The sequence below is a fragment of the Antedon mediterranea genome, chromosome 3 (genome assembly GCF_964355755.1).
Source record: "Antedon mediterranea chromosome 3, ecAntMedi1.1, whole genome shotgun sequence".
Lineage (NCBI taxonomy): Eukaryota > Metazoa > Echinodermata > Crinoidea > Comatulida > Antedonidae > Antedon > Antedon mediterranea.
The window spans coordinates 14360586-14387817 of NC_092672.1; the positions used below are offsets into that span (position 1 = coordinate 14360586).

Below are 27232 nucleotides of genomic sequence, written 5' to 3' on the forward strand. Positions count from 1 at the left end.
ATTTCAGAGGAAATAGAACTTGTCTATTACTGGAGAGGTTTCAACTACCAAACCGTCATGAAGTGGATGAGTTTGTACTGGGAATGCTTTAAATTACTGGAGAGGTTTCAACTACCAAACCGTCATGGAGTGGATGAGTTTGTACTGGGAATGCTTTAAATTACTGGAGAGGTTTGCTGTCGCGGGCAGAGTTACTTATATTTGTACTTATATCTATGAATGGTTTAGTATTGTGTATCTTCTCAGAGTTTACCAATTGCAAGATACAATCATTATTTTTATTTTTTTATTGTTTTTTTCACTGATTTTTAACTTAAATATGCCTATACTTTTGACTATACAAGAAACACATATCTAGCATCCATGCATATTATCGCACTAACATCCTCACGATATATGTTTATGCGCATGCGCATTCGATGTAATCACAAATTATCATATTTACGTAAAACAAAATTGTACAGCCTAGTAATAAAATGGAATGGAAAATGATCGATGTTTTTCGATTTTTTTCTACATCTAGGCCTAATTGTTGTTGGATCGCACTTTTATTGTCCATTATCAATAGTGAAATAAAATCGAAGAATTATTCGTTCAACATTTCAATAATTATTCGTTCTTAATTTTATTGAAACAAAAAAAACCATTTGTGTTCTTGATTAGAAATAATAATGCATTAGCATGACTAGTAAGACCCATAATGAAGCCACCATGGCATATCAACATGCATACAGAGACAGGGAATAGTAAAATAGAATTGCTCTGACATTTCTCAAATCTTATTTGCATTTTGGTTTAAAAAAAAACAAATATACCACACTGAATAAGTAAGAGACGTTCGAAAATGCAAAGCTCTTGATTGAGTCATTTGTTTACCAACTTCAGTCATAGAACTAAAATCCTTTAAACTCCAAAAATCACATTGAATTTGTTTGTACTGTTCACATCTTGAATAAATGTAAATTTTATTTAGTCGAACTTTTGGTTGTCGTTTACCACTAGTACCATTGTTGCACAGCAATTAAAAACAATTAGGCCTAAACAGCATTCGGAAAACACACCTATTCAGGACTAATCGTTTAACCTAAATGCGTTTAAATCGGCAATAACTAATTATCTAACTTAGTACTAATTAATTACTAATTAGTATACTGGTTTTCATTAGTTGGTAAAATTCAATATGTTATGCTCAATTCTCAAATTCTTAAAACTCACGTAAACGAATAATAATATATATCCATTGGTGGTCTATTGGTTATGTTCTAAATCGTCATGTTCATTTAAATATTCTTAAACTAGAATGTTTGAGTAGAAACATATACAAAACGAAGGAATTTTCGTTTTGGAAAACCATTGCAGATATGTAATATTCATGTGTTAGTGAACGATACTATATCTTTTATAATCAAATTTCTATAAAAAGTGTTGTCACCTGATGTTATGTATACATTAAATATCAATTGGCGCTTTTACGTCGTCTGCATACCATCATTTATTATTATTCTTCGAGTATTGAATCTCTTAAACAAATACATCTCACAATCTCCATGGTTTTCAAGTTAATAATCAACCCACACACTGCTATAAAACAATAAAGTATAACTTGCAGTTTGATTAATTACAAATAAATATAAACAATTAACCACAGAGTGAATAAACAGTAAATTGAATAGAAAATGGAAGTTGATAAGGAAACAAAATTAATATGATATAGCCTACCTTCAAACAAACTAGCGTCATTATTACAAGATTGTTTCAGCAAACATGCAATTTCAACAATTTTAGTAATTTATTTGCAAACATAAACACCGTAATATTATTATTTATTTTTTATATAAATTATCGAAAGTTACGAAGTAGAACATGTGAATTGAAATTTAGAATAAAAATAAAGGAATAAAAGGAAAATTAGATATGGCGAGGAGTGTAACATTCACTTCAATCAATCGCGCTGTTTAAAATAATATTAAGCTGATTAAAGATGATAAGAATAGCCAGAGTACCGTTTATGGTTATGATTAAATCGCCTCTTGTATGTATTGCCTGTATGCTTAATTACTTACACATTTAATTATGATGTAGGTTTACGTCATTTATACTATTATATTTTACATCTAATAATCGACTCATAAATCCAATAGCGTAAAATTCAATATATTTCATTGTGAATGGTTGCTATGTAATATGCTACAAAACCCTAGAAAGATCGTTCCAGTTTGCAAACAGAGTTAAGTCATTTTGTTTTGTCATTACACTACTCGAGTAGAAATAATCATCATTGAACGAATATTAAATTACATATGTCTGTCCATATAGGTGGCGTGGTAATTATAAGTAAAGTGATACCTGCAGTTGTATACGGTTGAATAAGTCGATTTTTTGTCATTCAATTGATAATTTACTGGTGGCTTAGCAACCTTTTATATAATAATAATGATGCATTTATATATAAGACACAAGGAACAGCTAAGGTAACTTTACGACGAGTAACTAACGGTTCGCACGGAAGTCTCCTTCATTTGGCCTACTGATAATCAACTAACTTATTTTATTCGTTTGAAAAAAGGTGAGTAGGCTACTTTAGATTTGAAAAGAAAGTAAAAAACATTTAATCTAATAGGTACAGATGACATAAACCAGTTTTTCTTGTAATGTTTCATTTCAAGTTACTACTTGAATAGGCTATTATTTTCCATGGTTCAGGTTACGTTCCAAATCAAATTACATTCCAATTCATTCTATCGCCTATTTTATATAAAAATATTAATAAAACCTTTTATTGTATTATCTGTATTTGAAATTTCACATTAACGGCTTTGCGATTCAGTCAGTTTACATATTTTATACATATTTTATATAATATATATTTAAAAATATTTACTCCCTTACATCCTTTTCCTGTTAAAATATCACGGCCGTGCATGTCTCCAACTTGGCATGCAACAACTTTTAATTTAATTTTTAATGAAACGGTGTTACTAACTAATGCGTAATTATTTCACATCCATCCAATATTCCCGAGTTTACACATTGTATCTCACTGAAATATAATCATTTATTTAATCATTAATTTATAATTATTATACATTTGTGCTTATATAATTGTTTTTCAAATAAATGGTTGTTTCTTTCGAAAGGTGTATTTGATATCGATAATTATCTAATTGAAACAATTCGCTTCGCACGTTAGCTTAATTATGTAAGAGAAATTAGCACGAATACATAATAAATAATAATACATAATAAATAATAATACATAATAAATAATAATACATAATAAATAATAATACATAATAAATAATAATACATAATAAATAATAATACAGAATAAATAATAATACATAATAAATAATAATACAGAATAAATAATTAACAAATCAATTTTATTTTCAGGTTTATTCTATTAAATTATTAGCTATAAGAAAAATGATGTCTAACAGAAACGTGAGGTCCACAGGTGATAACGACCAAGATACACTCAGTCTGGCGCTTTGTCCTTTTCACAATGACATGCGACAAGATCGGTACTGTATATCATGCGACATACCTGTTTGTGACCAATGCATAAAAATATCTCACGAAAAACCTGGCCATAAGAAAGATTGTATCCAAAATGTGATGTACAAATACAAGAAAACACTTAGTGACCTTACAGACCGGTCAAATAATATGCTGTCAAAAATAGATTTGGGAATGGTAGACACGTCAAATGTTCTGTCCAAGCTTCAAGAAGAGTATGACAAATGCCAATCAGACGTTGAAGATGCATATAAGGGGGCTGTTCTTATTCTAAACGAAAAGAGAAAAGAACTTAGAAAAGATCTCAACGATAAATTTTGTAAAAAACGTGATGTTTTAGAAGCTCAAAGAGAGAGATTATTGTCCGTACGGCAAGAAATTGTCATTATAAATCAAACCTGTCAGCATCCCAGAGTTTACCAAGACCATGTTAGTGCTATTGCCTGGTTAAAAGATTCAACACAAAAAATGAGAGATATTGTGCATAACCCACCGAACTATCTACCCGAGGAGAACAACCGAATTACATTTGCCGAAGACGACGAATTTGTAGATATGCTTGAGAAAACAAGTTTAGGATTTATTAAAACAACATCAGCTGTTGGTTTCACTTCGTCGATAAATACAGGGGAATTGCAAGACGTGCATACTGGTGAAAGTTTACGATTGTTTCTAACTGCAAAAGATTCACGTGACAATGATGTTAAAAATGGAGGAGCTGATGTGACTGGAGAGCTGAAGCATCCTAGTCATCCTAAACAATACGCTAACATTCTTGACAACCAAGATGGAACCTACTCTATAGAGGTCTCACCCCTTTTCCCCGGTGATTGTGTTTACACAATAAAGCTTTTCGAACAATTAATTAAAGAAGGTAAATTAGACATAAAATGCCAGCCATCTGTGGGAGATGTACTAGAATTCACGCATACCGATTTTCGAGACAGGCCACCATTCAACATATCAGTGTCAACAGATGGTGATATTTATGTCACTAACAGAACAAAAATAGTTTACATTTTCAACAGAAATGGAAGGTTCCTGAGGAAATTAGAAGTAGATCCAGCAAGCGAAATACAAGGAATTGCTGTCACCATGGACAGAGTAATGTTTATGACAGATCACGTCAAGAGACAAGTGTTTAAGTGCAATTCAGATGGCAAACTCTTACGTCGTTTTGGCAAAAATGAGATGGTTGACCCTGTAGGAATATGTGTTGATAAAGACTGCTACACATACGTCGTCGATCATGGAGCACATTGCATATTGAAATATGACAGCATTGGTAATAGGGTTAAGTCTTTTGGACCAGAGTTTGCCCTTCCACATCGACTACTCTCACCGTGGTTCATAGAGTCTTGTGGAGAAGAATTAATTGTCTCAGACACTTGGAATCACAGGATTCAAAAGTTTACAAAGCATGGTGCACAAATATCGATGTTTGGTGCCAGAGGTTCTAAAGATGGTCAATTTGAACGCCCGAAAGGCATCACCTGTGACAAAGATAGTAATATATTGGTCAGTAGTGAACACCATGTTCAATTATTTGACAAAAGTGGTAACTTTGTCAAATTTGTTGACAATGGGAAACGTCTGGTTGACCCACGTGGGTTGTGCGTTATTCCAGGGGAATGGAGGCGTGTGGTAGTAGCAGAATGGGGAAATTCACGTATAAGAATATTTGCTTATTAACTCGACATACTAATTGTAAAGGACTATAATGTTGATTAATTAATTAATTATATAAATGAATGATCAAATACAATAACATAATTACATTTACTAGTAGTACTATATATATTTATTGCATGAAATTATTTAGGTTAGATATTGGATGAGAACATCAGTGTGTAGTTAAAGGATGTAGGCCTAATAAATATTATTGATTGATATTATGGTTATCGTAGTGGTAGCAATAATAAATATTAATATCAACTTCTGCAATATCAGAATTCAACATAGATGTTTAGTGAATGGTATTTTTGTTTTTAATCACGATGGTTAGGCCTAGGAATGCATTTTACTGTTTAATGTTTTAAAATATAGGCATATACATAACTATAGGCATATATATATACATATATATAAACATATCGGTGATATACTGAAATTTTAATTAATTAATTTGAAACGATAAAGATGAGGAAATCTGTGAGAATGAGAAAAAGTCGCCCCAACCGAGACTCAAACTCGGACCGCCTGCTTGATATGCAGATGTCCTAACCATTAGACCACTGGGGCTCTTTCATGGTATTGTTCAAACTGGATTGGATAGCGACTCTTTAACATTCTCGGCGTGGTGTACGGCGGAACAGCACTAGCCCTCAGTTGTACGCACGCGCAACAGAGATCAAATTGATACGCCCTTATCTTTCAGTATTTTTATTCACGAGGCGGGATCTCCGAAGAGATACTTTTATATATATAAACATATCAGGCAAAGAACATTAATTCTAAACCGCCCGATGATATACTGAAATTTTAATTAATTAATTTGAAACGATATATATATACAGTATATTTAATTGTTTAGTTCATCTTTATCCTTTGAATTAGTTATGTTGACGGTAACCAAATAGTAATGTGTGTTTACATCGATACAACACAATATATTTTATGAACAAATTATACGGGCAATACAAATTTGCTGATAGGACCTAATGGTTATAAGACCATACGGCATATATGCGTATTTATAGTGTATTCCTTGTAATTGTTTTGAAATTGATTTTTACCAAATATATGAATAAATAAGCGCTTTGAATGATAACAATTGAATCCCCTTGAGCAGAACAAAACAAATATCATATTGTAGTGGATATAAAGGTTATTAATTTAATTATACATTTAATTATCAATATTATAGATGTGAATTAATATAATATAATCTATTTTATATATTATAATATAATGTATTATTATTCCAGCAGATATGATACGACAGTAAAACGGGTGCAGGCTTTTTTCTATGGGACTTTTCTTAGGTACCCCATAAAAGATTGTTCATACGACCCATAAAATACATTATACTGATATATCCTTGCCAAAAAGATGAAATGTTTTGGAATGTATTACAAATTAAAATACTTGTACCAACATTTTAAAAGTCCAAAAACAATGAAAATACTGTATGAGTTCTTTAATCGACGATTAATACTATGCAAATTGATAGCAAAAACAAGCAGCATTTAATATTCGATATATTAATTTTACAGTTTGTATTAATTATAATACTCCAATATATTATACAGTGTATTATAAACTTTTAGAGAGAATTCTATTTAGCCGCCTTTAAAAGCATTCAACCTTAAACTACTAAACCATGAATACATTACTCTTTATACAGACATTCCATTTATTACCGCAATCTTAATATTTGGGAAACATTGTTATTCTTATATAGGCCTATATATTATTCACCTTTAAAAGTATATACACACAATCGGCAAGAATTACATCAACCACAATTCTTATCTACTATCAATACACCAACAAGTAGAATATTATTTAAACATTTATATATCTGAAATAGTTACAGTACTATCAAAAAATGTATTTATTTTATTGGTCAATTATTTTACTTTAGTATTTGTTCACATAAGCATTCCATTTACACTCGAGTTTTAATTGGTAACTATTTCAAAGCACCGTGTATAAAGGTTTGACTGAAAATAAAACAGCCAGATAGAATTTATTTTAATAATTACAACATACAATACACGGCAAACGCAGCATTGCGGTATCGCATACATAATATACATACACACATACTGTAATTATCTTTTGATTATTAATGTCTTGAAATGACATGGACAGTCACGATATATAACAATCATACAACGAAAAAAAAGAATCGTTGTGTACCTTATTTTAAATTATAACTACTAAACTGCATTTCAATTAAACTCTAGAAACATGAAATAGAAAATGACAGATAAATTAATCACATCTCAAGAATTATTTTTTGACCATTTTTTCCCAACGATCAATTTAACACATAGTAACTAAACCTACAAATTCACAATAATAATAATAATAATAATGTTACATAATACAAAATGTATAAATTATGTTATTGAATAAAATACCTGTCTTAAGTAATAATTTGGAATTATCATGCAGTACTGTTTGGTCCGTCCGATTGCAGCACCTAATTTGTCCCACCACACATACTCGTGGTAAATGTACAGCTATTAAATTTAGAAAATTATAGTATTAAAAGTAACTAAGTAAGTGTGTATCGGTTCTGCGCACATACATCCTCTTCCACATCAAGTGTGGGTTTTGTTATGAAGCAGATAATAAATATATTCAATTTGAATTTGAATAATTTATATATTGACTACATTTTTAATTATCTCACTGCTGTGCCACCATGCATGTTTATTCACCCAATTAAATGTTTTACGTCATTGAACATTTAAAAATGTCACAAAAAAACAAATCAAATTAGAACTAAATGATTAAAACGTAATGGAATGTTTGTCTCATGCTGTCCATGATGTAAAGTACTTTTAAGTGTTATCATCAAAATACATATAAAGTACAGTAAAAAGTAGCTTGATAAATGCCTGCGATCAGTGCCATTCATTACTAAAGAAGGCACATCATTCACACATGGTATAAACACAACAGCACCAGAACGTGCTCCTTATATTTACATTTTATTCTACTTAATACTAAAAAATGGCAAGATGTGCCAAACGTGGACAACAAAATATCACCCGTGTCTTATTAATTGAAACTAACACATTTACTAGCCTTATTTTTTATATTTTTGTAAGGAAAAGTGCTCTAATAAGTTTCAATAAAAAATATATATATATATACAGAATATATGCCAATAGAAATATATTAATATTATAAAATATTATATATAATCAATGGAAATATATTTTTTAATGAATGAATTCATAATTTTTAAAATGTTCCTGTATATTGTTTAAAAATAAACATTCTGTAGATTTAATTTGGTAAAAGAATCAATTTCGATTAAAAGAATATTACTATTATGCAACATTAAAGTGTTAATTGTCCCCTGAAACATTCAGTATATCTTTAAGGAAAAGGAAAAATCTGTTCCAAAATACACACACAAATAAACTTAATAAAGCCTTTTCCTACAATGTATTGTAATATATAAGCTGGCATTTTTAACCATTGATATTTTAACAGAATGTCCCTTGTGTCCAATAACATGAAAAGCATTATGTCATATTATTTGTATAAGTGTACTTTTTCATGATGCATACCACAATACAAGGAAAGTATCAATTAGATATTAAAATTCTTGTTTTATCTGTGTTTCTTAATCTCCTAACAATTTTATCTTCTCACATTTCCTTTAGTTATTTTAAACCCAAATTAAATTCAGTGGATCTAACTTGATATGATTTGCTACGTTTGGGCTCACATGGGTCTACATGGTTACAAATGTCATATTTAACAAGAAATATTTCTTACAAAAAATGCAGCTCGACATTTTAAAATTAATCATTGTTCTTTTGATTAATTTGTGATTAATTATTAAAAAGATGTCCTTTAATCGCAAAGATACATACAAATCACTGATAGGGGCCTAGTTCTTTAATTATGAATCAAATGCCCATTTTTTCACTAGTTAATTGTATACAAAGCATTTGAAAGAAGACATGTGTACCTTTCCAAAAATGTATTATTTGCCAACAAATATTAATCTACTACTTCAAATATGGCATTTAAAAATGGTCAATTTTTAACTTAATGGTGCCTTAGCCTGTTTATGTGTGACCTCAACATGAACTGTTGTAGGCATGCAACTGAATACCCTCTAGAGACAACGTGTGTGGTACAAGTGAAAATTCTTCTACAATCTGTTGATTCGCGTCAACCAATCAAAGGGCAAGAATCCAAAATTGTTCAACCGTGAGCCATCATAGACTCTCTTTTCCCAGACCTTTTTTTGGGTCCAGCAGCTTGGACCTATAAATTATAGTCAAGTTTCCAAATTCGCAAATCTGTCGGCCTTAGATACTAAAGCTACCGGTATGAAACAGCTTATTAATGAATATTTCCTCATGGGTCATAGCTGGCTAGAGCAGCGGCGCGAAAAATGACATTTATTAGTCTAGGTTGTAGACCGTCTTTCGACTTAATTTTAGTAAATAAATATTTTGGCACATATGACGTTTCATACATGTAAAAATTAAAGGACTAACATAGGTTGACTAACATAAAAAAGACTACAACTTGGAGAAAGTCAACACAATCACTTGTATAAGCTACACAAATACTGTATAAATAAAGCCTGAGTTTACTAAATGCTAGATGCAAACAATTTTGAATCCATAAAAAAATGTTATATAAATAATAAATAAATATATTTTTTAGACTTTTAGATAACTTTTCAAACAGGCTGCTTAAATAGCGTTTATTTTTATTTTAACTTTTGTGCATTAATAAAGAATTTCCAATTGCAAAACTGAATGAATGAATTATGAAAAATAAATGTCCTTGCTTTGCTAAAATAAACCTATGTAGAATATGGGCATTATAGAATTCAATGACGTGCTACCAGTATGAGGTATTATAATATCTATATGTGTCATCATAGAGACGTGCTACCAGTATGAGGTATTATAATATCTATATGTGTCATCATAGAGATGGATATTCTATTCTATGCTACCATCCATAGATATAATATAATACTGTATCTCTGTTCCATCATAATGATTTTAATTCTAATATCTCTATGTACCATTATAGAGATGGTTAATACATATCTATGGTATCATCATAGAGATGGTTATAATATATATATGGTACCATCATAGAGATGGTCATTATAATATCTCTATGGTACCATCATAGAGATGGTCAATATAATATCTCTATGGTACCATCATTGAGATGGTCATTATAATATCTCTATGGTACCATCATAGAGATGGTTATTATAAAATCTCTATGGTAACATCATAGAGATGGTCATTATAATATCTCTATGGTACCATCATAGAGATGGTCATTATAATATCTCTATGGTACCATCATAGAGATGGTCATTATAATATCTCTATGGTACCATCATAGAGATGGTCATTATAATATCTCTATGGTACCATCATAGAGATGGTCATTATAATATCTCTACGGTATCATCATAGAGATGGTCAATATAATATCTCTATGGTACCATCATAGAGATGGTCAATATAATATCTCTATGGTACCATCATAGAGATGGTCATTATAATATTTCTATGGTACTATCATAGAGATGGTCATTATAATATCTCTATGGTACCATCATAGAGATGGTTATTATAATATCTCTATGGTACCATCATAGAGATGGTCATTATAATATCTCTATGGTACCATCATAGAGATGGTCATTATAATATCTCTATGGTACCATCATAGAGATGGTCATTATAATATCTCTATGGTACCATCATAGAGATGGTCAATATAATATCTCTATGGTACCATCATAGAGATGGTTATTATAATATCTCTATGGTACCATCAGTATCTCTATGGTACCATCTAATGAAAAGGTTATCAATTTTAAACTGCTTCAGGTTTAAACTTGGCTACTTGGTATCTTACTGGAGGACTGCTGTTCTTTTTCCGTTTTCGTATATAACATACGATTCCAACCAATGCCAATATTGCCACTAATACAATTACTACATATATGATGATCATCAAATAATTTGTTTTTGCAAATGTTATTGACAAAATATTTGAGCGAGGGCCTCTGTTGCCAGCTGCATCAACAGCTACTATTGCAATTGCGACTATTGAATCTTTCTCAATATCTAGAGGTACTTTGATTACAAGTTCTTCAACGCTATTGCTTAATTGTGGCTTATTAATATCTGTAACAGATTTAGACATTATATCATCTTTAGTAACTTGTGTTGCAGACTCAAAATTGTCAATCAGCTGTCGAAAGTCTAAACTAACACGGATGTCGTAGAAACTTGCTGTGGAATAAATAAAAACAAGTTAAGTATCTAACCATTAGTTGTATGCTGACATACCTATTAGGTATCTGTTTAAAAATTAAAGATTGTCTGTTTCCCAAAGGGACACTAAAAGATAGACATTAATACTAACAAGATTAAAATAAAACAAGTGCTGATCACTTAACCAACATTTTGATATCTAAATATCTAGCTTTGCTGAAGCTACGCAAAATATCTATTTTTTTTAACTTAAGTGTTTCAATTGCAATTTTGTTTTTTTTAATATTTTTTTTTAAAATTGGTTTTAGTTTGAAAAGAAAATTTAACTAAAATTACCTTCACCATAGAAATAATTATCTCCTGGTGATAACCATGTAATAGTGACCTCTTTCTGTTTATAAGTTCCAATATCTTCTTTAACTTCCATAATCTGAAATATGCTTGGTGGATGTATATCTACAGACTGGTCCTTAAAGTTTTTCACCCTGAAAGATCCTATTACTTTTGAAACTGTAAACGGATCAAGGTATGTATACTGCTCTTCTGTATGCCTTTTAGCCCGTTTTGCTACAATAATAAGAAATGAAAGACTAAGAAAATAAATTCCTGTCATTTGATTGGACGATTGTGGGTCATATGGCAAGCAATAAATAAATAAAAACGCAACTTCTATTCACATTAATATTATCATAGTCATGTCATGTCATGTCATGTCATGTCATGTCATGTCATCACCATAAACATCTTCAGTATTTTCATTATTATCATATTTTTGTTATTTCCTAATTTTTCTTATTATTACAATTTGATCAACTTCATCAGTGGTATAACATTTTAAATTTTAAAAATTCAAAATGCTCATATTTCTTACAATAGAAGTAAAGGTTTAAAAAGAAATACAAAAGTTAACACACAGATGATATGCCTACTGCATCGTTAACCATTTAACACACAGATGATATGCCTACTGTATCGTTAACCATTTAACACACAGATGATATGCCTACTGTATCGTTAACCATTTAACACACAGATGATATGCCTACTGTATCGTTAACCATTTAACACACAGATGATATGCCTACTGTATCGTTAACCATTTAACACACAGATGATATGCCTACTGTATCGTTAACCATTTAACACACAGATGATATGCCTACTGTATCGTTAACCATTTAACACACAGATGATATGCCTACTCTATCGTTAACCATTTAACACACAGCACAGATGATATGCCTACTGTATCGTTAACCATTTAACACACAGATGATATGCCTACTGTATCGTTAACCATTTAACACACAGATGATATGCCTACTGTATCGTTAACCATTTAACACACAGATAATATGCCTACTGTATCGTTAACCATTTAACACACAGATGATATGCCTACTGTATCGTTAACCATTTAACACACAGATGATATGCCTACTGTATCGTTAACCATTTAACACACAGATGATATGCCTACTGTATCGTTAACCATTTAACACACAGATGATATGCCTACTGTATCGTTAACCATTTAACACACAGATGATATGCCTACTGTATCGTTAACCATTTAACACACAGATGATATGCCTACTGTATCGTTAACCATTTAACCACACAGATAATATGCCTACTGTATCGTTAACCATTTAACACACAGATGATATGCCTACTGTATCGTTAACCATTTAACACACAGATGATATGCCTACTGTATCGTTAACCATTTAACACACAGATGATATGCCTACTGTATCGTTAACCATTTAACCACACAGATAATATGCCTACTGTATCGTTAACCATTTAACACACAGATGATATGCCTACTGTATCGTTAACCATTTAACACACAGATGATATGCCTACTGTATCGTTATAAACCATTTAACACACAGATGATATGCCTACTGTATCGTTAACCATTTAACACACAGATGATATGCCTACTGTATCGTTAACCATTTAACACACAGATGATATGCCTACTGTATCGTTATAAACCATTTAACCACACAGATGATATGCCTACTGTATCGTTAACCATTTAACACACAGATGATATGCCTACTGTATCGTTAACCATTTAACACACAGATGATATGCCTACTGTATCGTTATAAACCATTTAACCACACAGATGATATGCCTACTGTATCGTTAACCATTTAACACACAGATGATATGCCTACTGTATCGTTAACCACTTAACACACAGATGATATGCCTACTGTATCGTTAACCATTTAACCACACAGATGATATGCCTACTGTATCGTTAACCATTTAACACACAGATGATATGCCTACTGTATCGTTAACCACTTAACACACAGATGATATGCCTACTGTATCGTTAACCACTTAACACACAGATGATATGCCTACTGTATCGTTAACCATTTAACACACAGATGATATGCCTACTGTATCGTTAACCATTTAACACACAGATGATATGCCTACTGTATCGTTAACCATTTAACACACAGATGATATGCCTACTGTATCGTTAACCATTTAACACACAGATGATATGCCTACTGAATCGTTAACCATTTAACACACAGATAATATGCCTACTGTATCGTTAACCATTTAAAAAAACAAACTTTCACTATATTCTCTGTTCCATCATGGATAGAGAATGTGACCAGTTTGACATAATGAGATACGAGATGGTGTGATATGAAACGGTGTGGCTGCAATGTGACATAATTAATCAAATCCTATCATCCTAGGGTCCAAATATGTATCAGTGTTGCAGACTAATTTGAACGCTTTAATCTTTGATTTCATTGTAGTATTGTATACTTATTTGAAGGAGTGGAAAAATAATAGATTTTGAGAGGGATATTTTTATTTTCCATAAATTACATATTTTCATGTGGCACAATTGCTTTGTTTTAACCTTATTCACCATTGCTTTTTTTCCAGCCTTGAGTTGCAGCTGTGTGACAAAAACTAAAAAAAAAACTATTTATTACAAGCCATGGTATTGCTTGATTCTGTATTTTTGATGAACATGCATACAAATTATGCGCCATATAGAGTTTACCTGAATTGACCATTCAGACACTAACATTTCCTCTCAATAATAAATCTAGTTGCTCAGATTAATTAACTTACCAATCCCAGATGGAACAACATCACTGGATTCACCGTAATCTTCTGTAAGACCAAACTTTAAAGCATCTCCTTCACTGTAAGCCTCTACTGAAACTGTGTATACACCATCAGTAGTGAAATCATAATATACTCCTTTAAACTCTAAAAAGAATAAATATGACAGTTATAACAATATATAATATATATTGATAACTTAATTAAATTTATATTATAAATCATATTTTTACCATTCCTGATTTTCACAATTTTAGTTTTTTATTGTTTGTTGTCAATTAATATTACTGAATGTTGAAATTCCTGTTACACCTGTGGACTTTGTCATTGAATGAATTGCATGGTAAGTTATAAGTTGCTTCGCAGCTGACATAAATCCTAGGATTGATAAGAGAATATAGTAGCATTGCTTAAGCCGGTTTTCCAGTCGACGTTGTCATCGTTGATCATTGTAAGTTAAATGATGATCGTTTGAAAACGATCAAGATGAAATGATAACAGCATGAATATTTGATTTCTAGAGTTGAATGTTAAACGTTAAAAGTCCTGTGTCCTTTCTCAACATCGTCGTATGTAAAATGAAAAAATAAAACAGACAAAATAACTTCTTTTATCAAATCTCAGAAGAAGATACCCATTAAAACTAAATAAAAAAAAAAATTTGAGAGGTTTTTCTGATGTAGGCCACGCTATAGTATGGAGTAATAGGGACTCCCCTGGCTCTAGGCTCACAGGAGACATAGGCCAGCTTTGACCGTGCCGCAATGCAACACAAATAATGTAGTCAGCAGGATTCTTCTCCCAATTATGGGACAGCATGTACACTGTATCGCCAAGGTGATTGGCCGTTTCAACGTTGCTAGAATTGAACTGGATTCAAATCTTTATGTAGAAGATCACTGACTATTGTTAAGGATAGTGTGGAATAACGTCGACTGGAAAACAGCATTAAAAAATAGAATTTATCTGATCTTATCTGAAGGAAAGTTGGATAAATCGCTGGCATACATATGACAATTGAATATAATTATTATAGTCAAGAAGTATTCTTTAAAAACTCGCACTAATTAAAATATAAGGTAATCATTCAGAAATCACTTTAGTTATCAAAACAAGATGGGTCACTTTCTCAAAATGTTCTGTTTTAGCCACAATTGTCTGGGCATGTATAGTATGAATAAATTCCAGGAGATGATGAGGAGAATAAAGGTGACTAAAAAATAAATGGTTATAAAAGCACATACCAACTTCTAGATCAAGCATAAAAAGTGTATCCGGTGGAGCATTTGGCCGGTCTATTTTTACCCCTAAGCTGGCACCAATCAAGAAGATATATTCTTCGCCAATTGTAACAGATAGTTGCTGATTTTTTATCTTGTTATAATCGATCTCTTTTTCCATTAACTGTCCATTTACAACAATCTGATCTAACAGTTCAGATTTCACTTTAGATATTACATTTATTCTCGCTATGATTGAGTCTTTGGAGCCCTCATAAATGATATAATAACTCCACTTTCCAATCTAAAGAAACAAAACATGATTTCAGTTTTCATCACAATATCAAACATCTGTATAAAAAAAACATAAGTTGTTTTTGTTTAATAAATTTGATAACCAAATTGCCTAAATTCTTTTCAACAAAACTGAAATGTAGGTTAGTTAAAAGGTTACAAATGTAATATAATTTATTAGAGTAATATGTGTTATAAGATACAAGTATAGTCAAATAGTTTAATTCTCACAATAATTTAAAAAGAGTTGTTTCAATTTGACCTCATTCCAAAAAAGTCAGTCAAATGTGTACATTCTATGAAATTATTACATATATTATATGAAAAAGCATGAATGAGATTTCTAAAACTTAATTGGCTGCAATCTTTGTTTATAAACTACACTACAAGAATTGAATTTTGGAATTGGAACATAAACAGGCCCTTAGAACAATCTATATGTATTATTGAAAGAAATGGAGGCCTACCTTTGCCATGCCTGATACCTTAATAGTGACAATAGCAAGTTCCCTATTAATTGAGTACTGTGATCTGTCTTTGACATTGATTGGTGTACCATCTGGGTCTCTAACATACACTTTCGAATCTAAAAAATCATCTTCACTTGAGAAAAACACTGTGAATGTAAGATCTTTGCCAAGATAGCTTCCAACAAAAACAAAATCGTTATCACTTTGCCTAGTTGATATTTCAGATTTCCTGCTCATGATCTAAAGAAAATAGATTTAAACCATCTTTAATGAGGGAGGCCTATCCAATTTACGTGAAGGATCTGATTATTAAGGGCTCTCAATATAGAAATTTACATATAAAATACTATACTGGGTATTAAAAATAAATTTAGTAAATCTCTTGATTAAACTCAAATTCTAAGTGAAGTTAAAAACAGTTGAAAAGTGATTATACATTATGATGCAGGAAGAATGTATAATGGCTTCAGTGAAGAGCTAAATTAAATTAACTCTTCCCTGCTCTATGTAATATACTGAATATGGATCATTTTTTAAAAATACTTAAAAGGGTAGGTAGCGGGAGGGTGGACGGACCCTCCCCACCAGAAAGGTCATTTTTTAAGCCTCTAGGCCTGACATTTTTAAAGTATAACACCAGCAGCCCCAACCATGGTAGGGCTAGTCCTGGAGACTTATATATTTTGTTTCATATTTCGAAGTATAATCCAATTTCCGGGGATCTAGCAACTCTATTTTAATAAATTTTCTAAAAGAGGGATAGGCCGCCAGATAGGTGGAGCGGGTGGTCCCGCATTTACAATTTTCGCACTCCCAAGACAGCAACCAGCCAATGCCTCTGATATTTCATGCATTGATCTTCTAATCAATTGTAGTTTGTTTATTTTAAATTTAATTACCTGTTTTGGTATTTCTTTATGAATGTCAGCCCTCTCCATTAGTATAGATATTAGGGAGTCTTCCAGAACACATGATTCTTGAAAACCAGAAAAGCCAAACCAGACACCTTGCAAGGTATTGACAAGATCAATCAGATCATTGTCTATGTTGTTACCATAGAGAACTGCATCTACAGTCACACCAGAGTTCAGAAGCTCATCTGTAATGGCAGATAAATCTGCTGTTGTAGGGCCACCACTAATTACTATGATGGATGCTCCCTTTGAATCCGTTGATAAGGAAAGTTGCTATAAAAATATAAAAGGATGTATACAATTAATACTACAGAATAAAAAAAAGCATGGAAGACACAGTGATCTACTAGATCTTTTTCCAGAATCCCGATCTACAGGTCATTTTAAAGTCCATTTCATATGCATTCATGGCCTTTGTCAAGAATACAGAAATTAATATGCAAAATTCACAATCCTGACATTTTCCTTCGTTTCCGCCAAAAGGATTTTTTTTGTATGTGGTCCTAGTATTGTTTCTTTAAAACTTTTCATCTTATTTCATAACGCCACTCCCTCAAGTTGTTCATAATACTATATTTTTAAAGCTTTAGTTTTACATTCTATTGTCTCTTTCACAAATATTAAACATTTTGTTATGATTTCACTTTGATTTTGCTAATACTTTTGTCTTTTATGTTGCTATGTATGGCAAAATGGCTGCAGGAATATTGTCCAGGGAGAAACCAGCTTACACCTACTATAACCACCACCACTGCTAGATGCCTATAGCAAATACTTGAGATCTGTATTTAAATTTTATATATAGGTACTCTTAATTACATTTGTGAATTCTCTATAATTTATCTATTTGACCGAATACAAAAATTGCAGAATAGTGCTGCCCGTGTCATCGTCAGGGCTGACAACCAAACTAATTTAGCCAACCTGCATGCCTTGGTCGGTCCTTTCTTTGCAAAAGACTTGAATCTCACCTGCTCCCTTTTGTTAACAAATGCCTGATTTTATCAAGTGTATACCACATAGACCTACATTTTTGGAAACAATATTCTATTTTTAAAACCTACCTCCAATGCCTTATTTAAACCACCTACAAGATCAGGTGAGCCTTCTCCAACAGAAGGGAGTGACCTTGTCACATTTTCACGAATATCTTTGCTGGAAAGTTCAACTATATTTGTAGTAATGTTCACACCAAATGTTACAACACCCAAATGAATACCAGTCTCAACTATTTGTTCTACAAAGTATGAAACAGCTTGGCGAACCCTCAGAAAGTAATCTCCCTTAAAGAAACAATTGAAAAAAGAGAAAAAAATTAGTTCTTTACAATTAAATAAAACATAAAAAGTGTACTCACTTGTTTCGAACCCGTCGGAAGTTAATTAAGATTAATTTACTTTTGTCTATGTAAAAGTCTGTCTGATCATGTACATTTTTAAAAAGCTATTGATATTATTTTATCTGTTATTTCCCCCAAAGTATGTTACGCATTCTTTAAATTGCTTGACCCTGATTCTTTCTTGGTACACCACAAATTTGAAATAAAGGAAATCAGGGATTAAAAGTGGAGATTTAATTTAGCTAAATCAAAATCTGTTTAAATATTGTCAATCTTGACTTTTAAATTATAGTGTCATCATCAAACTAAACTTTGATTGCTGAGGTATCGCATTATTAACATTAGTTAAGAAATTAAATTATTGTTGCTGACGTCCAGAAAGAGAAGCATTGAATGAAAATGAAAATTTCAAAACCACTATAGAGAGGTTTATACAATAATATATTGTAATTAACAAAATCAACAGCTATTGATCCATAAAAAATGAACCAATGACTTGTGATTAGAGCAACATTTAGGAACCCAACTCTATTCTAAATAGTAAACTCTATAAATAATTTATGACAAGAAATTCAATGAAATAGATTACTATACGATCCGATGGTGACATGGGAAATCAAGAATTGTTACACTTTTGTGGCAATTTACAAGTCATTAAGAAGCAATCGTAAAACCTAATGACATTATTAAACCTAGTCCCAGTTTTTATAGGACTGTCAAATTAAATTTGATACAGAATGGAAAGAAATATTTTATATATTTAATTAAATGTAAGTATTTCTTATTGAGGAGACTGTCGACTGTTATTTTTTTTATAACATTTACTTTTGTTCCGTTTTCATGTTTGTATTTGTCACAACTGCTAATGTAGAAAACGCCAGCTAATGTAGAAACAACCGTTAATGTAGAACAATCTACTGCTAATGTAGAAAACGCCAGCTAATGTTGAAACAACCGTTAATGTAGAACAATCTACTGCTAATGTAGAAAACGCCAGCTAATGTAGAAACAACCGTTAATGTAGAACAATCTACTGCTAATGTAGAAAACGCCAGCTAATGTAGAAACAACCGTTAATGTAGAACAATCTACTGCTAATGTAGAAAACGCCAACTAATGTTGAAACAACCGTTAATGTAGAACAATCTACTGCTAATGTAGTAAACGCCAGCTAATGTTGAAACAACCGTTAATGTAGAACAATCTACTGCTAATGTAGTAAACACCAGCTAATGTAGAAACAACCGTTAATGTAGAACAATCTACTGCTAATGTAGAAAACGCCAGCTAATGTAGAAACAACCGTTAATGTAGAACAATCTACTGCTAATGTAGAAAACACCAGCTAATGTTGAAACAACCGTTAATGTAGAACAATCTACTGCTAATGTAGAAAACACCAGCTAATGTAGAAACAACCGTTAATGTAGAACAATCTACTGCTAATGTAGAAAACACCAGCTAATGTAGAAACAACCGTTAATGTAGAACAATCTACTGCTAATGTAGTAAACGCCAGCTAATGTTGAAACAACCGTTAATGTAGAACAATCTACTGCTAATGTAGAAAACGCCAGCTAATGTAGAAACAACCGTTAATGTAGAACAATCTACTGCTAATGTAGTAAACACCAGCTAATGTAGAAACAACCGTTAATGTAGAACAATCTACTGCTAATGTAGAAAACGCCAGCTAATGTTGAAACAACCGTTAATGTAGAACAATCTACTGCTAATGTAGAAAACGCCAGCTAATGTAGAAACAACCGTTAATGTAGAACAATCCACTGCTAATGTAGAAAACGCCAACTAATGTAAAAACAACCGTTAATGTAGAACAATCTACTGCTAATGTAGTAAACGCCAGCTAATGTAGAAAACAACCGTTAATGTAGAACAATCTACTGCTAATGTAGAAAACGCCAACTAATGTAGAAACAACCGTTAATGTAGAACAATCTACTGCTAATGTAGAAAACGCCAACTAATGTAGAAACAACCGTTAATGTAGAACAATCTACTGCTATTGTAGAAAACGCCAGCTAATGTTGAAACAACCGTTAATGTAGAACAATCTACTGCTAATGTAGAAAACGCCAGCTAATGTTGAAACAACCGTTAATGTAGAACAATCCGCTGCTAATGTAGTAAACGCCAGCTAATGTTGAAACAACCGTTAATGTAGAACAATCTACTGCTAATGTAGTTAAACCTCCAGCTAATGTAAAAACACCAACAGCTTATGAAGTAAATACTCAATCAACGGAAATTGCCTCCCAGCTAATGTAGTTACCACTTTTTATATATATAAACCGCTTGGTGATATACTAAAATTGAATTAATTAATTTGAAACGATAAGATGATTACTAGTACTAGTAGATATTAAGGTCAAAATGATAGTTGCAGCAATTTTTTGCCAAACTTTTGTATTAGACTGAATATAAATATGTATGCTGTGAATTATTTGACACTAAAATGACCGTAAAGTTAGTTGTTACAAAGATATAAGCTATTTGAATATTTTGCCCGCCATCTTATAAAGGACCATAAAAGACCCCCAAAGGGTTACAGGTTGAGCAACAATGTTTTTCTGGTTTATTTTGAGTTGCCAACTTCTATCACTAATTGTACACAGAACCCCATTATGACCGGTAATGTTTACAGTGCTGAATTGAGACTATTTTGTGTCATTAGTATTAGAATTATATAACACCTATGGAATGAAATTATAGGATTCAAACAATTTTGGAGGATAACTGTCTGAGCAAGAACATATTAAAATTGTAAAGAAATTATTTTAAATATAAATCTTTTTAATACCTGATTCAGTCTTTCACTAGCTTCAATCAAAATGACAATCTTAGTTGGAATTCTCTGAACCAATCTAAATGTTGGTGTAGTATCTACATGTGTTTCAATTGGCAAATTTTTACCACCAACAAAATCTTTAGTCTCCAATATGACTTCCCAGGTTGACCTGTAGTTGCATTGTTCATTGTGTGGGTTGGGTGCTTCATAATTATGGAAACCTGGCCTTGATGCATCATTATGACAAAACTCTGTAACCTATTTTATAACAAAAAAACAATAATTTTAATCATTTTTCTATACACTGCTATGCTCTACTAGCAAAACAACCTACAGTTTCGGCTCTATTTCACATAGTAATTACATGTACTAGTTGCACATACACAACCATCACAATTTACTTTATACATAGTAAAAAACAGTTTAAAAGATTCAGTGTGGTGGCACACGAGTGTACAGATAACCGGATTCATTTGTTATTATAAACAAAGAAATGTGACAGCACACAACTGTGAATACATTTTTTATGTTTATATTATTTTGTTTATGTTGTATGTTGTGCAAATAACAAATTCATGTTTTTTTTAAAAACATGTTTAATGAGGGTGATCCATCCAGTAATTGCTGATCATTAGGTACCCTCAGAGGTTCACAATACAAACATATACACAAGATGTTCTACATAAACAAAGTCTTTGGGAGTGGAGTTGTAATTTGACAGATGTGACAGAACTTCAACCCAGGACCCTTGGAGTGGTAGCCAAGCATCATAACCACCAAGCCACAATTACTCGTTGCACATACACAACCATCACAATTTACTTTATATACATAGTAAAAAAAACAGTTTAAAAGATTCAATGAGTGTACAGATAACTGCATTTACTTCCTTATTTCTATTGGTAGAAAAAAAAAAATTACAGGGGAGAAAGAAAAAAAAATCAGAAGTACATTAATTAAACATATTAATAATTCATTAAAAAAAATAGCAAAAGAAGCTCCCTTTAACAACATTGAATTAATATTGCAGGCATACGTGTGAATATGCTCTTTTTCTCAAGGGTGAATTTAGAGTAGCCAAGTGAATTGGATCTTCAAACCATGGCTTGATGTATACATCTTGAAGTATAAAGGTCATTGACATAGGAAATTACAGTACCTATATCATACAAGAATACCAACACAATTCCCTTTGAACACATTATTCTTTTCAGCATATAGGAATTTGACATATTATTTATGATTGGCCTGATTCTGATAAAATGATATCAAGAAGTGTATAAATGAGTCCCATATGGTATATGAGATACGTTTATAAATAAAACAATTCTAATTAGGATGTTCATTACGCATAACGACTGTTCATTAATACTCAGTTTCAATCTCTAATGAATATTTGCTTCCATTATTTTTTTAAATTATTAAAGTAATCTAGACCAGTATTCTACTCCATCATATCAGTCATTATTTAAAACTTTGTATCGTAAAAACTCCATTATTTCAAGAGAAACCAACATTTTTTTGCAAAGCTGATATTATTATACATTTGGCTGGGATTTTAAATTACATCAAAATAATTGATTTTTTATTGCAATACAGTTTTCGTTTGGAATATGTTTTTTTATTTAAATAAAGGTTGCATAATATTGTTTTTATCAGTGGTGTTTTATAAATTGCCTGTTCAATTTTACATATAAAGGTAAACCTATAATAATCTCACATATGAAATGACAAAAACTTGAAGCTAATTTGATTAAACGGAGTACTCAGAAATCTTTATCTTATGATAAATGATAAAAGCATGTGTGCTATATATACTAATATTGCTAATAATGGGCACAGAACCTAAAAAAGAAACGATATAAAAATGTTAATGCGTTATTTAAACTTTTTAAAACATTTGAATGGTGAAACTGATGTTCCATGGCAGAAATGATGTATTGTACAAACCTACCGATTTCAAAATGTTTGGTTTATACATGATAGAGGCAAGTGCTTTAGTTGAGACAAGGTCATCATAACTTAAACAAAAGCCATTGATATTATTGAGGTTGTCAGCATTGATCTCGTCCATGCTATATTGACAATCTACATGATTTGTTTGTAGTGGCTCAATAACAATATCCAGCGAACATCTTACACCTTCGATACGTTTTGTTTTTGTTGATGGGTAGAAATGGTCTAAATTTGGATATTCATCACCCAAACCCCATCGAAGATGACCCCATTCGTGGACGAGAACACGACCTGAAAGAAGGCAAAGAATGATTATTAGTGTACAAGATGAGTGTAAAAACAGAATTTGACCAAGACTATCAATAACAATTATCCATACTCTCATATTACGATAATATTATTCTGTACAAAGATGATAGTTAATTATTTATATTTATGCCTTACGGTCAATGTGAAAAGTAGTCTGAAATCAAAAAATATTTTTTAATTACCTACTTAAAGTCTGATTTTATTAATCTTCATTTTTCATGTTTTTGGGGGACAATACATCTTAAATTAAAGTTATTTCTTCAGAAATGATTTATAATCAATTATTTTTGTTTAACAATCAGTAGTAAACATTTTGTTTAATGTAATATATAGTCTGGTCTACTCATGTACAGAACAAATATAATCACAAACTAAACTATAGTAGTGTACTGTGAGTAGATAGTACTTAGTAGTTCACTTAATCACACAAAAATAGAAAAAAGAATCCTACAAGAATGAAGTCATTATTTATTGAAAAAGATTTTATAGTATTAACATGTACATGCATCTCAATAATACAGTATTATAATCAGCAAATGTTTTCCTAGACTCTTTTTTGTGCTTTGGGGTTTGTAATTTGAGCATGACCCGTCCATGTTTACAAAATTCTAAAACTGTCAGCCTCTAGAACTATAGTTTCCGCTTGATATAGCTTCTGAATGAGTAGTCCTCTGGGAATACAGCTGGCTAAAGCTGCGACGCAAAAACAAAAAACAAACTAGAAAAGTGTTGAGATTTTGGTACACAACTATAATACAGACTTGAATAGTGAAGTAGCATAGTATTAAAAAAAAATCAGAAGCAGATTGTAAAGGCGGGCTCAAACTCAAAGCGTCTACTTCCGCAAGAGTGCTTAATGTCAACCTTTCGATTGGAACAGAAAGAAACTTAAGTTGACAGTTAATAGTTGTGGTTACCATACCACGTGCTGACAATGTTCTATTTAGTTAGTTTTGTATTTAACTTAGTCTTTTAATGTTAATCTTACTAAGTTAACGTTAAAGAAATATATATTTAATTGTCAGACAATGGTTTTTGGTTAAAAGTAACCTTTTCGTTTGTCTTTTTATAAGTGAAATAATTTTTTGTTTGTTTTTGTTTTGTTTATCATATAAGACATTACTGTACAAAGGAAAACAATAAAATTAAAATTCAAAAGCAAACAAAAAGAACCTAGATATCCATCTCCTTATAAATTAAATAAATAAAGGTTCATAAAAATTATTCTAATCTCTAACAATTTCATATTTGATTTATAAATGTTTCTAATTTTATCCATTTTGTAGTAAAAATACTGTCCTTAAAATTCTGATAAATAAATTTTTCCACTTCATAAAACCCTTTTAACTCATTCATAACCATTTTGACAGTTGGCTTACATTTAACTAGTTTTACATTTGTAAATACATGACTTTACTATTAGAATAATTGCATTAATAGATTTTAAATTAAAATACTGATGCAAAAATTATTCTCTCTTTACCAAAAATATATAGCACTTCAGTTTTTTCCAAATGTAACCCTGCCATGGTTTACCATGTTTTTCTTGTTATATTTTTGCTATAGTGTGGTAGAATAATCTTTTAATCCTTCCTTTGCTGTTTATGTCATTATGTCATAAACTATGTGGTAATGCATGGGAGCTTTCTGTTTTTTCTATAGACACTGACCAATAAGGGCCAGTTTACCCTTTGCTTTTTTCCCCAGCAACATGATTGACCAATGGGATTAGCCTTGGTCAGGTGACTGGGCCAATATTAGGGTATGTTCCCATGTTTCATTCTCTTTTCCTGATTATGCCATCTGAAGTGCTGGTCATTTCCAAGTGTTACAAATTAAAATATACGACTTTATTTAAAGCTAGCTCTATTTTTTTTTTGTGTACTACAGTATAATTACATTACCGAACTAAGTTTTAAAGTTCGCGTTGATTGGAAGGTTCTGCAAGTTTGGCATATTGCACTAAAAAAACTATATTTGATCGATGTACTGTACATATTGGAGACTGTTCGTTTTATTTTGAATATTGGCTCTTTGTATAGGTGAGCGTTTGAACACCAATTTACTTTGCTCTATATTTAAAGTTAATTATTGTATAGGTACATTACTGTTGTTATTGTTAACAGTTAATGCTGTTTTATGTCTACTATATACTGTAATGACTTCCATTAAAATGGAAGTCATTACAGTATAGTAGACATTGTTATTAATTATGTTTAAACCTATTTTTATAAATGGAATGCTTCCATGATTGGTCTGTTAGGGCAGGGTTAGGGTAAGCAGGCTCAAGATAGACCTATTATATCATATAGGCATTGTATAGATCAGCAAATTGTTATTTTCCTCTTTTACTTATTTATTGTTCTTTAAGACAATGTTTTCATTTTCCTTTTTCATTATGTTATTTTTGAGACAACAATTGCCATTATGAAGTCGTTTTATGACTATTGCCATGTAAGGCTGATAATGTACTTATTCAATGTTAAACTATTTTAGACAGTATACTGTATTATTATACTGTATTTTGGCTCTTTGTATAGGCTACCGAAGAACCACTGGTTCTCGGACACCGAAATTATCTGTATAGACTTTTATATAAATCAACTGTATTCATCTACCGTAAGGCGAAAAAACGCAAGACGGAGGTCAAGGTCGCCGTTGGAAGCGGTAGCTACCTTATCTTTAATAACCTTATCGGCGCCTTAGATAAGTCATACTTTCCGTTCTCTTTTGTTTTATTTTTATTTTATTCTAGTTTGGTCGAATAAACCGTGTTTTGTTCCATTAAAATTTATGTTCTGATGTTTTTGTATTTGAGTTATGTTTGTGCTATATTTATTCGTTAAGATTAATTATAAAGTTGAGGAAACAAACCTGGCTGGGTTACACTGAATTATATTCCTGGAGGAGGTTCCATATCCTTTTTACTACTGGACAATTACATAACAAATGCTGAATGGTTTTGATTTGATCATCTCCAAATGAGCACATTGGTAGTTCTTTTATATTCATTTTAAATAATTGTTCATTTGTTGCAATTATTCTATTTAAAATTTTATATTGAAAATATATTAAAACAATATTCATGTACACGTATGTGGAGCTAGGTACAGTAGATTGTTGATTTATCTTAAATTCACTTTCTTGTTTACTTGCGGTAAACATTTTTTATAGACCTCAATGTTGTCAGTATTAAAAATGTTTTTACATTAATGTTAAAAATAGAATACAAACCTGTTCCTAGATTTCCATACTGTGAATTAATTGTACTATTCTGTATGTACTCTGGTGTCAGATGCATATACAAGCCTGATGATC

At 31.3% G+C, this 27232-nt stretch overlaps 1 protein-coding gene across 1 annotated transcript; it reads right to left on the reverse strand.

Moving 5' to 3' along the window:
• Positions 1-9953: 9953 nt before the first annotated feature.
• On the reverse strand, positions 9954-27227 carry LOC140043639 (calcium-activated chloride channel regulator 4A-like). The gene is made up of 10 exons (XM_072088156.1): positions 27149-27227; positions 23604-23896; positions 21662-21907; positions 18566-18784; positions 17487-17774; positions 16585-16827; positions 15848-16127; positions 14610-14750; positions 11814-12044; positions 9954-11495 (listed from the first exon to the last, which is right to left on the reverse strand). The coding sequence occupies exons 1-10, from the start codon at positions 27213-27215 to the stop codon at positions 11074-11076; spliced, it is 2430 nt and encodes an 809-aa protein (XP_071944257.1). The 5' UTR covers positions 27216-27227; the 3' UTR covers positions 9954-11073.
• Between the last annotated feature and the right edge of the window lie 5 nt (positions 27228-27232).